General features: G+C 42.8%; 1 protein-coding gene across 2 annotated transcripts in view; it reads right to left on the bottom strand.

The window, feature by feature from the left end:
* PROX1 (prospero homeobox 1) overlaps positions 1-15,000 on the bottom strand; it is a 47,710-nt gene that overhangs the window by 13,922 nt on the left and 18,788 nt on the right. For both annotated transcript variants that reach the window (XM_026845839.1, XM_026845840.1), the window contains exon 4: positions 14,953-15,000. This exon is cut by the window's right edge and continues 147 nt beyond it. In XM_026845839.1, the coding sequence (XP_026701640.1) occupies positions 14,953-15,000 (48 nt within the window). The remainder of the gene's footprint in view (positions 1-14,952) is intronic.

The raw sequence follows: 15,000 nt of genomic DNA, 5'->3' as shown, positions 1-15,000 counted from the left end.
CAGCTCAAGATGTCAGGCTGCCAGGACAGGTTAAATTATCTGGAGGCGGCTTTTTTTTTCTTTTTTTTTTTTTTTCAACTGCAGGACTTTATGGATTTAAAAAATCTTTATTCATGTTGACCTGGTGGGCAACAAATTGCCTTGCCAAATAGGAAAGCCAAATCTCTCGTGGACTTAGGATCAGAGGTCTTCGGCTGGTGAAGGCTGCTCATGTTGCAGAGCGCAAGGTCGTGGTAATGGGAGGTAAACAGGTTGGAGGGGGTGAGAGGGGGAAGGCCAGATCACTCCTCTAGTTGGACGATCTAGACAGTGGCTTTAGAGAGGGACGCTGCAGGGACCCTCTTAACCCAAGGCTAAGGCATAACCAGCATCTATTAGGCAAGTGATGGAGAAGCTCTCCAGGATGATGAGTGAGCCCACTATCAGGGGAGCGGTCTCGCCATGGGTAGCTCCAGGTCAGACAGCTTTAATGTGCATGCACAGCGGTCTGCACCAGGACAGGTACAGCAACAGCAGAAGAGATTCAGGGGAAATATTTCTGCTGAGAAAACAAAGCATGAACCAGATGTGCACAAGCACTCCCCACCCCCAAACTCAGAGTAAGGTGAGCTTTCGGGGTACGATGCAACCTTCTTAAAGGAGATGCTTAAGAAACTCCACCTGCATCAACTCCACCTGCATCATCCACATGTAGCCCTGAGCCCCTTCCTCACATGAGAAAGACTCAAGTCTGTGGGCTTCTGGGGCAAGCTGGCACCTAAATAGGTATTCCCATATCCACAGCCCGTCCTGTAGGAAACCTGCCGAGGACAAGCCCTTCCTGGTCCCTCCCTACCAGTAAGACACTGCATCAGAGCAATGCTGGGGTCAAGCCAGCAGTAACGCAGCGAGGCATCACACTACTTCTGAGGCCACTTCTCTGTGGGCTTGCGGGGAGACTGGCGACACTGGGACCAGTCCCTTCCTCACATGCATCCCACCGAGCCAGGTACCCCCTCTGCTTCAACAAAATGCTCCAAGGCAACCCACCTATCCTCTGGGCCCTCTGCAGACCGGGTACTTGTGCAACTAGCAGCTGCAGGCACAGATCTGCTGCCATTTCCAGGATAGCTCTGCCCTGAGCAGCACTGTCCTACCCTCGGTATTCCTGCGCTCACAAGGGCATTGACTGCAATACCTTGCTGGTGTTCTGGCTCCTGCCACGTTTATCCAGACCGTCACCTCCCCTCTCACACACAGTCTTTTCCCCGAGCACAGAGAGCTGCTGCGTGGGACCATCTTAGCGCTGAGAGTTGGTGTGGCAGCATATCAAGCAGGAGGCTTTGGCTTCTACACAGGAATTGGAGGCAGGTTTTGGAGTAAGTTGCTACACTTTTTGGCGCGAAAGCCATGGCAGCATATGGCCCAATGTTCTCAGTTTAAGTCTGACACTTAACATTATTTAACAGTTTCTGTGTTAGGTGCTTTATAAGGTAAAGGAAATTAACAATTTTCAGCTAATTAGATCACTCAATTGGCTGAACATCCTGGACACCTCTTAGAAAAAAACAGGTTGGCTCAGGCAATGGAAAGGCTAATGCCTCTTCCATTATCACTTATGAGGAGAGGGAAATAGTTGGAAAGGATGTTTTTATTTTAAAAACACAAATGAGAAATATCTCAACCATTGGACACTCCAGTAAACACACTTTTCTCCCAACCACCACCTTTCTAGAGAACAGGGCATCAGTTTGCCCACCACTACATATGTCCTGATCCCCCTGGCTACACCAGCAGCTCTGGTGCCACCACAGTCTGCATTTACTGCCTTCAAGTTTCCTCTCACGACTCCTACTGTACAAATCTGTTAAGGAACAGATTTTTTGGAAAGAGAAAAAGACAGACAAGGGATTGGGTGGCTGTTCAAGACGGTCTGCTCTCCCATTGTGGCACACAAAAAGCAGCCCACTCTTTTGGGACAGCACTAACAATACACCACTGAGCCTGGTGTTTGGGAAGGGAAAAGCATTAGCCCGAGTCCAGCTCAAAAGAGAAAAATTAGGAAACCCTCAGAGGTTTCTTACTGCATTTACTGTTACACTATAGCTTTTTTACTGTTTGTAAAAAGCTGGAAAGCACATGCCCCTCAAATGATTCAAGAAGGTATTTTAAAAGTGTTTGTTTGAAATGAAGCTGAGATCCCTTATCCCTTAAGTAGAGTTCGGGGCACTAGTAATCTACTGCTGGCTTACTGTTATCTCCTCCGCCAAGCTCACAAAGAGGAGAGAGAATGGGCATGGCTCTTACAAGGAAAAAACTGACAGTGGGGCTGCTGAGATGCCTGATAATATCAGGGAAGTGAAAGTGGTAGTGCAGTGAAAATGGATACTGCATGATACATTAGATTTAATCACTTGCATTTCAATTAAGCTTTTCCACAAATAAAGATTGGGAAGTACTCTGCAGGCTCCCTGCGCGGCTGGAGCCCCAAGCGCTGCTGGTGCTGCGCGCCCCGGCTGGACGCACGCAACAGCACTTCTGCAGCTCGCTCAGGCTGAAACCCCTCTTCTGCATACCGGGGTCCTCCCTATTAGGACCCATCCTCCCATTTCACAGTACACGAGAGACATCCCGTGCTGCACACCTCACAGCATCACCAGCACCCCTGTAGGATCTCTGTCCTGGGACTGCTGTGCCCATGGTTCAGTGGATAAGCCTATCCATCAAAGAAGCACAGCTACTCTCTCATGCAAACACAACAGCCTTAATGTGCTGGTTTTTAAGCACAAAACTTGGTAAGACTTGAGAGTAGAGTGGACTAAAACAAAATAAAAAGACTTTCCATTTTCGATTTATTTAGACTTTTTGCACCTTCAAATTCAGTCCTCCCTTTCCCTGTCCTCAAAAATCATCACTAACATTTTTCTGGGGAGAGGATTATCAAATTCCTTTTCTGCTTTACTGATGAATTAGAACCGCATGAGATGTAGAGGCTTCTAATGGAAACTCTGATTGCCCTTAACTTACTGCATTGCCAGTGGCACTGCCGCAGAATGGAAAAATCACTACGGCTCCTACAGCTTATGATAGTTGGGTGTTTAGTATGTGTTGGGAAATGTAAGAAAGAATCACAGGAGGGCTTACTGTCACACCGCAGAAGCCATCTCATACAAAAACTGAAGGAGAAATAAAACTCTCAACACAAGAAAAGTCTAACTTTAACTCAGTCCCATTGCAGTGAAATGCAGTCTGCTACAAGAGGCTGCCTACAATGCCAAGAGGCGTATCATGTACCCCGCTGCCAAATTCTGGCAGGTACCACATACAGGAGCCCACAAAAAACCTGCCCAGAAAAGTGAGTACACAATTCTGGCTCTGCTGTGGGAACAGCCGAGAGGTCATTGCATACTCTCCTGGACACATCACCCAGATGGGAATGTGATGTGTTACTCAGAAGGGCCAGGAGGCACAGCCTGGACTGTAGTGAGCAGGTGTGTCTCTCACCAGCAGTATATCCTCTGGTCTCATGGTATATTTCTATGGGTAAAAGCTGGGCAGGCAGAAACTGCTGGTTAGACCATGGACACAGAGGAAAACTGGTTCACAGAGCTTGTAGCGTGAAAGGATTTTTTTATATTCAAAAGAATCTGGCCCCATAGATGAACCACAGATGTTAATACACTGTAGTAGAAGTGATAATTAAAGGCTTATACATCTAGAATACATGTTATATATATAAAAACATTGTAACAGTTAGTTAACATCTGTAATTGGTGTTGCTTGCTCTTGGACACTTCCCATGTCCCTGCATTGCAGTCACCTTTGTCTTCTGTGTCTGGCCCTGAAAAGCTCCAACTGTGTCCTCTCCCTCCTCGGTCTGCATGTGTTAGAGTGGGAAGAGTGAGGAGGGAGGTAGGGGAGAGGGATGGGAAGCAGGTGGTGTTTAATCAGTCTGGCAGGGAAATAAGCAGTCACCAGGGTCCTTTTGGGGGTGTCATGAAGGTGGTAAGCATGCCCTCCGGCAGCAGGGTACCTCCTTTCCTCTTTCCCATGGCAGAGGGTAGGGGCAGGGGCAGGAAATTGTGCTTGGTTATGGGTGAGGAGTGTTGCAAATGAAGCTGGCTCCACCATACCAGGCTCCCCACAATTAATTCTGACAAAGCTCCTCCCAGCGTAACCATGCTTTTATGGGCATCCCGAGCCTATTGTGATGGGATAAAGTGCTCCATCTATTCCACTCTGAGCCATGTGACTGTCCAAACTGGGCTACAAACACCCCGTTACAAGCTTCCATGCAGGACCTGCTGGGGACTGCTGAGCCTCGGAAGCCTATGAGGTCAGAAGACAAAGTTTTATTTCCTAATGGACTGAGCACCCTCTCATTTGACTCCTCTTTGTCCCTTGCGGAAGGAAATGGTGCGACTCCAGACGGCGCTGGATTAGATAACCTCGAGGCTGGGCCTCGTCTGATGGAGCCAGCCCTCTCTGCAATTGCATGAGATAAGCTACTTTGGCTTCCCTCTGAACACTGATACTCAGCAGTTAAAGGGCTTTTATTTGCAACGTTGATTTCCCCTCTCTCCTCTAAAAACTTTCTGAAGTTGTAGACTACTGCTTTAAATGCATTTATGTGGCTATGCCACCATTCTCCCCTAAGTCCCAATCAATGCAGCAGCCTTTCTGCTTAGCAACAGAGATCATGCCACCCCGGCTGCTCTCTACAAAGCTTCGTCATTAACTACAGAAACAAGTTCAAGGCCACATCTTTGAGCACTCCAGACCACCACCTGGACACAGCTTCTTCTGAGGGCACATTTCCACTAGAGCCTTGAAACCGCCCCCCCACAGAGAGCAGTTCACAAGTCCCTCCGGTGGCACACAAAACAAGACAGAGCCTGGCTGCGTACCTTCCCCCTCTACAGATAAGAAAGATGAACCTTGCCCCTTCCAGATCTACAGGGAGAAATCATCTCCAATACGTTGATTGCCTTCAGCCAGCCCTTCTGGCTGTCCCTCTCTCTCTCGCCCACCCACACTCGCACGTCAGGAAGATGTCAGGCTCTTGCTCTGCTCTATGAAATTCAGCTGTACTCTAGTGCTGCAGGTGATGGGTTCTGTGTACCTACAGAAAGGGATCCAGTACTCTGAAGACTCCCTCCCTCTCGGACGGAACAGTATTTCTTAACTTCACTTGTGTTATAATGTTACTTCAGTAGGATACTGAACTGTGGCTGCTTCAACTCCCAGCTTCTCTCTCTCACATGCAGGTGAAGGACATACCGTCCTCATGGACCCCTGCAATATTCTGCTGTTACTTCCTCACAGCTTTAGTATTTCACCCACAGATTTAAGTATCTTTGAAAAAAGGGTCCCCATTGCATTACACACCAAATCTGCACTACTACAGCTCTCTCACACCAGGGATACCTGCTTTGAGAAAGGACAGCACCACAAAAAGCTGGCCCAGAAACCAGCATGGGTCACAGTGGTGCTAAACCTCTCCCACGGTTTCCAACAGTTATGACACTTTGTTAATTCGCATTATGAGAGCCTGACTCCTGTCCATTTTAAAACACATTAAAGATATCAAGCAAACAGTTCTCTGCATGAAGATGACCTATTCAAAGTCCTATAGGATGGGCAATCCTATCTGAATGACTTCTGTTAAAGTCAGTCACACAGCCCTGACCCTGCACCGTGAGATGGTATTGGCTGGGACCTCCTCTTTTGGCAAGCACGCCTTACAAAAATAAAAACAACGCCCCCCTCCACCCCACACCCATAAACATGATGGCTCTGAGTCCAAATCCAGGTCTGCATTTAATTTTTAGTTTTAAAATAAAGAAATGAAACTTTTTTCCAATTAACATTTAACATACATTCACACACTTGGACTGTATAGTAACACAACAAAAGACAGCTCTTCAGATGGCACAGATTAATTAGCTGCAATGATTGCTGGAGCTGGTTTACACCAGTAACTGAGAATCCAGCCCAGAATTTAGTTCAGTGTCATGGAGAAAAAGCATGGGGTGTGTGGGATGCAGAGGGAAAAATCTTACAAAGCTAACCCACTATTTCACATCTCTCTAGTACGACATTTATATAGAACAGCTTAGACAAAGTTTAGAAGACCTATCATTTTCCTCAATTTTCACAGTACAAAATGTTCTATGTCCTTTTAATGCAACACATTAAAACAGGATGTAAGAAATTTCAGCCGAGCAGGTCTCGTGAACAGTCCTTGACTAGACAGTGCTCCTTCTCCAGAAGTGCTGAGTGAGAAATTTAGCTATGTCATCTAAAAGAAATTAAGAAAGCCTGTAAGAAACACATGCAACTTGCATGTTACCCCTTATCACAACCAGGATTTATTAAATGGTAAGAGAAATCATCAGCTTCTTTCCCTTTCTTTACCTTCTTTTTTTTTTCAAATGCGAAGTTTGAAAATTTAACTGCCTAGTCTAACGAACTCTTTCTGTATGTAGGATGAATGAAAAATCATTTCAGCTTGTGAGGGATAAGACTTTATACAAGTGAGGGACAACATGGGTTAAAATTCACCTTGCTTCTCACTCCTCATCTACGATGGGTTTTTGGAGAAGGACGGACATCTGGAAATCAGTTTTACATAGAAAAATAGAAAACAGGGAAGAACTAGGAAGATGAATAAAGGCTCATCACAGACACAAAAGACCAGAGCAAAAAGAAGCTTGGATTTGGGTATTCTTGTCTGGCAAGGAGGCAGGCAGTAAGGCTAATGAAGCATTTGCGATATGGGACGTATGCCAGCGTAACAAAGAAGATGTGCATCAGCTCTGCAGATGTGCCAAAGCCCCCAGAGCAAAATAATGACATAATCACCATCAGTGTCACAGACCAGACTGTACACAAGGTGACATGGGAGAGAATAAATAAGAGTCTTTAGAGGCCTGTAGTACACACACGGGAAGGAATAGCCATTCCTCACAACTGCCACAAGAGAGTGGCGAGATGTTAGGTATAATGTGTGCAGCTACCAAAAGAAATCTTGAATTGTGCAAGGATAACACACTATAAATTGGTGCTTTTCTCGATCTCCAGTTGATGTTTCAATTCCCACTACCCCTTGTTGAATGCAAAATGAAATGGCAGTAGGAGTCGGAAGAGTTTGCCAAGTTTTGTTTTGTTTTGGTTGCTTTGGGTTTTTTGTTGGTTTGGGGTTCTTTTTGAGGGGGGTTTTTTGTTTGAGAAGAGGATGGGGCAATAAGGATGAGTACCAGTAAATGACTGTAAAAGAAAAACAACAAAAAACAAAACCACCAAAACAAAACACAGCACACCACCACTACATGCACACACGCACACAGGCACAGAAACCCTGCACCATTCATCTGGAACAATCCTAGGATTCCCCCAAAGCAAAATTAGAAACAAACGAGGACCGGTTTTGCTTTTTTTGGGGGGGTTGTGCTTTCTGGTTTACTGCTATCCATGAACTAAACTAGAAAAAATCCCACTAAAATATTTTTCCATGCTAAAAGACAAGATTACTATTTTATTGATCAGTAATAAAAGACCGCTTAGGGCAATTTAGTACTTAACATGTTATTTGCGGTGGGGAGTAATCTGAAAAGCTCTGAGTAGCCTTAAATCATTTCACAACAGCTCTTCCTTCATAAAAGCAAGTGTTCGCCTCTGTACAGCTGTGTGATTTTGTGGTGTATTTTTTTACAGGACTTCTGTCAATTTTTAAAGGGAACATCTGTTTGATAAAGTAGAACAACACTGGTAGTAATCCACATGCCTAAGTGGGCAAACTGTGAAAGAGCAGGAGATATGCTGAAGGCGCCAACAGGAGTCTCGCAGAAGGAACACTCAAGTACGTAATTGTTTGCAGGATCTGGCCCTACAAGAGGAGCTCAGAAGAACAAAGCACTTGGCTTCACCAGTGTCCCTTTTCATTGCTTCTAATGAAAGATTCATAAGAATAACTTTAATTTTTTATGATCTTTTTTTTTTTTTTGCATTACTGTATTAGCTGCATCTACTTTGTATGCAATTTCTTCTTAAATACAGAAAACCTGTTTCAAAATGCCACGCATAATATCTTAATCAGTACAATAATTCATCTTGATTGTTGTACGGTTCTTCTTAACAGTAAGGAAGTGAGATGGAGCCCGGAAAATGTTTTATACAATTATTCCTTTTCATTGCAAAGTGATGTATTTATGAAGAACGCAGGTGAAGGTCTGGAGTCAAATTCTTTTTTCTTTTTTTTTTTTTAAGATGAAAAAAAATTATTAAAACCTCCCTAATTTGCTAGTTAAACTGTTCAGTGGAAGAATGATTGTATTTGTCCTTTTTGGCTTCGCCCAATTAATTGGAGCAGTAACATAACGACTGTTAATAAACAGCTCTAATTTGACTGTACTTCTTGCCTATCTACTAACCGCACCATATCTTTGTTTAGCATATCATCAGGGAAAACAAGGAAGCATGTATATAATTTTGTTCTGTTGTATATGAAGTTTAATAATTATGCCAGAGAGGATTCTAGATTAATCGCAGAAGACACAACAATATTAATAATCTGTTTAGCAAACTCTGTCATCTTTGCACTGTGATGTTAGGACCACAGACTGACTGTATGAACTGTGGCAGTTTTTTAAATTGGGCGAATGTTTGTTTCTGTTACAGCTTATACCAATGTTTTTTTTTATGCTTTTTCTACTGTGCACCTTTCTTCCCTCTAAGAAAAAAAAAAACAAAACCAACAAACAAACCACAAAACAAAACAACAGAACAACTCAACAAACAAGCCTGTACTTATTTGGGTACATTTTGATCAAAGATGACAAAACGAATTTTTCATTTATTTACCAAAGTTTCACTGCAGCCATTCTTCATAATTACAGCAGCGTTTTAATTTTTTTCCTTCCCTTGGATAGGAGAGAAGAGGTTCTGAGAAAGTTTTTAATTAGCTAAATAGGTCTGTGTAATCTAGATGAAATAAACACTCCCGTTTGAAAGGGTTGTTAGAACTTTTCCAGCCATTTAATCCATAGATGGCTGAACACAATGATACCTTCCACAGAAAGCTACAGCCACCACCAGCAGCTGTTAGAAGAGAGCTTGCTCCCTGCTCCTATTGATAACCCTTTGTGGAATGAAGAAAAAGAGCTGAGGGAAGGAGAACTGAATGTCAGACAATAGACATCGCTACACACACTGTCTCTGAACTTTCCTCATCTCTGAAGGACAATTAATTATGAAGGCCTTTGGGGTAGGTCGAAGCAAGGGAAAACCTACTGCTGGCCCAGCACTCCAACCGCTATCTCTGTGTTTGTTAAATGGTTGTGCCTGTTGGGGAACCAGAGTAGCAGCCACCAAAATAGCCAATAGATCATTTAGGAAAAAAGAGCAAAAGATTTTTTTTATGTGTGTCTGTCCTTGTATAATTCTATTCTCACTGTGAAATCATCCATACACAAAACACAAGGACAATTTTTTTTTTTTTTTTTTTTTCACAGGGTAGGTTACAGTCAGAAACGGCCTCTCAGTGGTGTGTTAAAAAGGATGGTCTTTTCACCAAATCATTTCAGAGAGGCAAAACAGACAAACACAAAGAGTTGAGACTTTTTCTCCTACATTAAATAGAGTAACTGATAAGGTCAGACATATGATACCTAAAGACATGAATCTGTGAACTCTTGAAGTCAAAGGACTTCTCTGTGCAAAGGAACAATCTTTCAAAGGAAATAGATCATAGAACTCCACTGAATCCCCTTTAAACTTTATGAAGCAGGAGGAGAAAAAGCTCTAAGTAGGGAAGCTTGACAGAAGAGCCTTGAACTATTTTCTGAAGGAAAGATGAGACCCTCCCTAGGCTGCCACAAAACATCTTTTTTTTTCTAAAGGCTCTTCTGAACTTTGATATGTGCCAAGACACCGCTATTGAAAGCTGTATAATTATGTGCTATAGCCACTGTAGAAAATGCTTTGTTCACCACAACAAAGAACAATAAGCAAAGTAAAGTGACATTACACTGTATCTTTTTCTTTAAGAATGTTGAGAAAGGTCACGGTACGTTATAACTAATAAAGCTGTTGAGTAAGGAAGTTTAAAGTTGATCTTGCTGTGCTTAAATGTAACCCAATGACAAAAAGGCAGAGGGAACTAAAATTGTAATGACATTAAAAAATAGATCATATATCAACGTGCCAACTTCATTATACAAACACCTTGAATCCAAAGGACACAAACAGAAAAACCGAGTGTAGTCCTGCAACAGTATTCCTCTCGCGATTCTCTCCCTAATAGCTTCCAACTATAATCTGCAGTTCAACTAACTGCAAAAACTGATTAATAAGCATTAATTGATACATGCAATGCACGGATCTTCTATGGCAAGCCATGGATTTTGTTACTTGATTAAAAACCAGGTTAATTTCCTGTGCAGTTTCAAGGAAAGCTCTGCTGTTTCACAAGGCAGCCTCTTCAAAATTTTTTAAAAAACAGAAGGAAAAAAGCCTGGGGGCATCAATTAAATTTCCTGAAACCAAGATTTGAAAGTGAAACCAAAGTTCCACTTAGACACCTATGTTTCAGTTTTTCTTCAGAGGAATCACGATAGTTATGTTTGCTATTCTCAAATTGCCAAAGCAGCTTTATTTTCCTTGCTGCAGATCACCAGACAGCGGCCTTCCGACTTTGTCTTTAAGAATGCTGAGAACGATGTTGAAATGCTACAACAATAAAGCCCTTGAAGGAGGAAGTATACAGCTGAGGGAAAAAATGCAAGGAGTTTAATACTGAAACAACAGTCCCGTTAGGCTGTGCCCACTGCTGGTACCACCAGAAAAGCAGCGACTGCCACAGCAGAGCCGTTTGTATGGAAAGAGCAATCTCTGAGATGGAAGTTAGTAAGTTACGGACTTGATTTTCACTTCTCTTGAGGCCACTTTGCACTGCTCCAATTGTGTAAAGGAGTATTAGGGTGGTTATAAATTGTACTTTACAGTGCCTGTGTATTGCAAAACCCCTTGTAAGTGGTCTTAGTTTAAATAAGAATTGTGTTCAGAGGCTTTAATTCTCCTTTTGATGAACACCAATTCAGTTCAAGATGAATCCTGCAAATGAAACTGGGGAGGAATACAGGTTCCTAAAATAAGCACATGAGTGGCCAGAATTTTTGATTATTTAGGATGTCTTAATTTTTGGATGCAGCGCTGGGCTCACTTCATTTTCAGGGAATGGACTGTTGAGGACCTCCTGACAAAGTGGCTCTCATTAATAGATCTCCAGTTGAGCATCCCAAAATGGAATTGGCCTAAAACCATCATCACTTCTGAAAATTTTGGCAGCCAGTATTCCTCTCAAGGGTTCATAGGCCGCTTACGTGACTGGGTTATTACTTAGGCTTTATAGGTGGTGGTATTTGGATTGTTTTACATAATCTCATTGATTTTTATGGTACTAACTCAGAGTCCGTTAAGTTAAACATTCTGCTAAGACTTGAGTACAACTGGTCTTAATTAGGTTTTTCCCACTAATATGTTTTTTCCCTGCCAAAAGCAGAGCTAACTTCTTAAAAAATGGTTTTCTCTCCCTTCGAAATGATGACACGTGCCGTAACTAGCGCTATGAAAAGAGGCAATCATCGCGTCAAGCCCCACTATACCAAAACTGCATACAGTGTATTTGTGCAAATAACGCAGCTTGGCAGACATTTCACTATTGTGATCAATCTCAATAACTACGTCTGCAAAATCAGGCAAGTTCCCGTGAAGCAGCAGGCAGGCTGAGCTCAGAAAGATGGCGTGCGTGGGGGCTTGCTTTGGTGCTCATTTGCTCGCTATGCAGAGGAGCGAGGCGAGTGTAAGGAGTAGGCAGGAGGGCACAGAGCGAAATCGCTAGCACAGAGAGACCCTGAGACTTCAGAACTAAGACTGAGTCGTTAAATGCCCACACGGAAAAGGAATGGGCATCGTGCAGAGAGACGTTAATACATGGAAAATTGACGGTTAACTACAAAAAAATGCCATGGAACAAGGATGATGGAGGAGTAGTGGGAGTCAAAGCAAGGCTAAAATCCAGGTATTGTCCTCAGACCAATTTCTTTTGCTGGCTGTAAGTACTTAAATGAGTGGGGGGGAGAGAAGTCTTATATATGGTTTTTAACCATATTTTTATTTTAACTCACAGCATCGTGTCCCCCTTGTTTGAAATCATCCTGCCACAGTCACAACTGTGAGCTCTGATGTTCTGTGTTAGGATGGATTTTTAAAAAGAGTTACAAAATTATTTGGGGTTTGTGTTTTTTTTTTTCCTTTTAATGCATAGCAACAATACCTGACTTATTGCAGCTGGCACTCAAAAGCCTATGGCAACACCACAGATGAGACAGATATCAAGTGGCACAGCAAGCTGTCCTCTCTTTCTGACCAGCTTCAGAATTTTTTCTGGGATATTGACATTTGTGGCTTTCATTTACCAAGACAACCCACCTTCTCCCTCCCTGGAAGAACAGCCCAAGAGCAGAGAAGCATCTTTACTTTCCACAAAAAAACACAGTGGGCTTTTTTTTTCCCCCTCTTCCTAAACTCAGTTTCAAATTGCTCTGTGCATCTCAGCACAGGTTTCTCCAGCTAACCCTACTGCAAGAGAGAGAAATGTGGAACTGACTACACACATACACACACATGTGCACATAAAACACAGGCAAAGTTGCATCGCACTGGAGGAGGAATTGTATCTGTGTCTGGCTCACAGCCACAGGGGTACAATGGCAAAGCTAAAAACGACAGGAGATGTGGTTTGTTAAACATCTTCTTTGACTTTGCTACAAGCTGTCAGTTGCAATGCACAGGGAAAGGAACACAGTATCACAGATTCCTGAGCAAATCAATGGCACAGCCAGATACAGACCAAATGCACATTTTAGCTTTATTATTTTTTCCTAATAGTCAATTTAGGAGTAGTAATGTATATGCACAAATTTCACCCAAGAAGAGGTAAAGTGGGAGGGTTTAAGAATAGCAGTGTAGGTGATTTAAGAGAAACAGCATATCAGACTAATCACATCAGCAAAGCATCATTGAAGTATGAGAGGAAGGAACTTTGATGATGCTAAATATGGCAAATGCTCAGTTTGCTAAATCCTTTTGGATCCAATTTCAACATTACAGTACTTGTAATTTTTGCTTTGCAGCTTGTGGGGGAGGGACTGGGCATTTATCAGGAAAAGTTACACTGGCTACATTAAACACTGCACTGTACAGTTTAATGATCTCATAACTGTTGGATCTTCAGTGCAAAACCAAGATTTAAATCTCTAGGAAATTCTCATCATATATAGATAACACAAGAAAGACTGAGTGAAAGAATTTGCAAATCATGGTCATTTATAACATCTCTTTTCCTCCATAATGGGGGAAAAAAACCCCAAGGGGCCTCTTTCCTACCAGCTGCTAGACCTCTTGGCCAAGAAGAGGAGACTGCAGTCACTAGCAGTGCTAAACATATGAGACGTATATTTACTTGTCTACCTGAAAACACCTATATGCTCCCCATAATTCTTCACTGAAGTAATCCATTTACATTAACGCTGCAAGTAATGCTTTGAAAAGGAGTAATAAGTGCCTGAAATCATCAGGGATATGAGAACTTTTGAGGGTAAAGAACATTTCAACCTATGTTCTGCAAACAGGAAAGTTGTGTTAAAAATAAAAAAAAGATTGAGGGAATTTAAGCCCACTGTGACAGAAAAAAGTTGGTTACACTTATCTCCTTATGTATTTCCTTATCTTTTCCTGTATTTAGCTATTATGCCTTGGCATACAGGCAGATCCACCTCCCAGGGCAGGAGTCTCCTGTCTTGTGCATGAGGGAGTACCTAACAGGGCCAGAGCCCTCAGGAGGGGCTGGGGGGGGGCACAGCACACCAAACAATGAAGTCTGGATGTCGTTATCAGCTGCAATGAATGGCAAACCCCTCGAGGAACATTCTCTTCCTCCCTCTTTCTTCATCTGCTCCTTTCATGCAACCATTCTCCCAGAAAACTCTGTATGCCCAGAAGAGGGGGAAGGAGCTGACAGAGACAAGAACATCTTTGCTTAGAGACTTTTTTACATCATCTGAACTTATGTGCTGTGAAAATAAGCACTGCTAAAAATCCCTCAGAAGGATTTTAGGCAGGAAACCACACTCCTTATGCCGACAAATGTCACTTTTTGCTACAGGAGGGGGCTCATTATGTAACAAGACCCCAAATGGAAGGTGCAGGGAAAAAAAAATAAAAAATTAATAATTAGTAGCACCATCGCTTTCCCACTCCACTTCACCAAGAGATGGGATTACTCAAGCCTCCCCCTCACGCACACCCTGCTCAAATGCATCATTACATCTGACTACCTGAACAATACAAACTGCCATCCTCAGCAGGGAGAAACACTCTCCCGTGGTATCGCCGAGGGTCAGCATGTTAATGATAACAATAGTCTGCTGAGCTACCAGGCTGGCCTGTAAACAGGAATCTTAATCAAAGCCACAAACCCGTTACAGCAGAAAACAGAGAGCATTTACTTCGAGTAGTCATTTTATCCTGCAGCTTGACAAAGCAAATGCATTTTAGTTCTATAAATCAAATGAAGGAGAGCAGAGGAAGGTAACTGCAAGTGTTTGATCACGCAATTACGGAGCTTTAGAAGAGCTGTGAGGTGACTTTTTTCACTACCATCCCTCCTAAAGGAAACTTCAAAAAATTGAAACTAAGAAACTTATCAAAAAAAGTGAAAACTTTTATCTCTTGTCAAATCCTAGTGAGCCGTAAGTCTCCAGCTACCAGGGCTAAAAAGATTAATTAGCATCATTCAGAGACGTGGAATGCCCAGATTCCATCGGTCACGGCCACAACAAAAAGGTACATTATTTTAAGGCAGCCTGGACCACAGAGCGACTCACACACACAGAAACAAAGATCGGTGCCTACCTCAAAATCATTTGCTTTATTGTAGTGCATGTTCAGGGCCCTGTACAG

The sequence above is a fragment of the Athene cunicularia genome (genome assembly GCF_003259725.1).
Source record: "Athene cunicularia isolate RWA chromosome 3 unlocalized genomic scaffold, athCun1 chr3_part1, whole genome shotgun sequence".
NCBI classification, from domain to species: Eukaryota; Metazoa; Chordata; class Aves; order Strigiformes; family Strigidae; genus Athene; species Athene cunicularia.
This window is presented reverse-complemented; position numbering and strand designations above follow the sequence as displayed.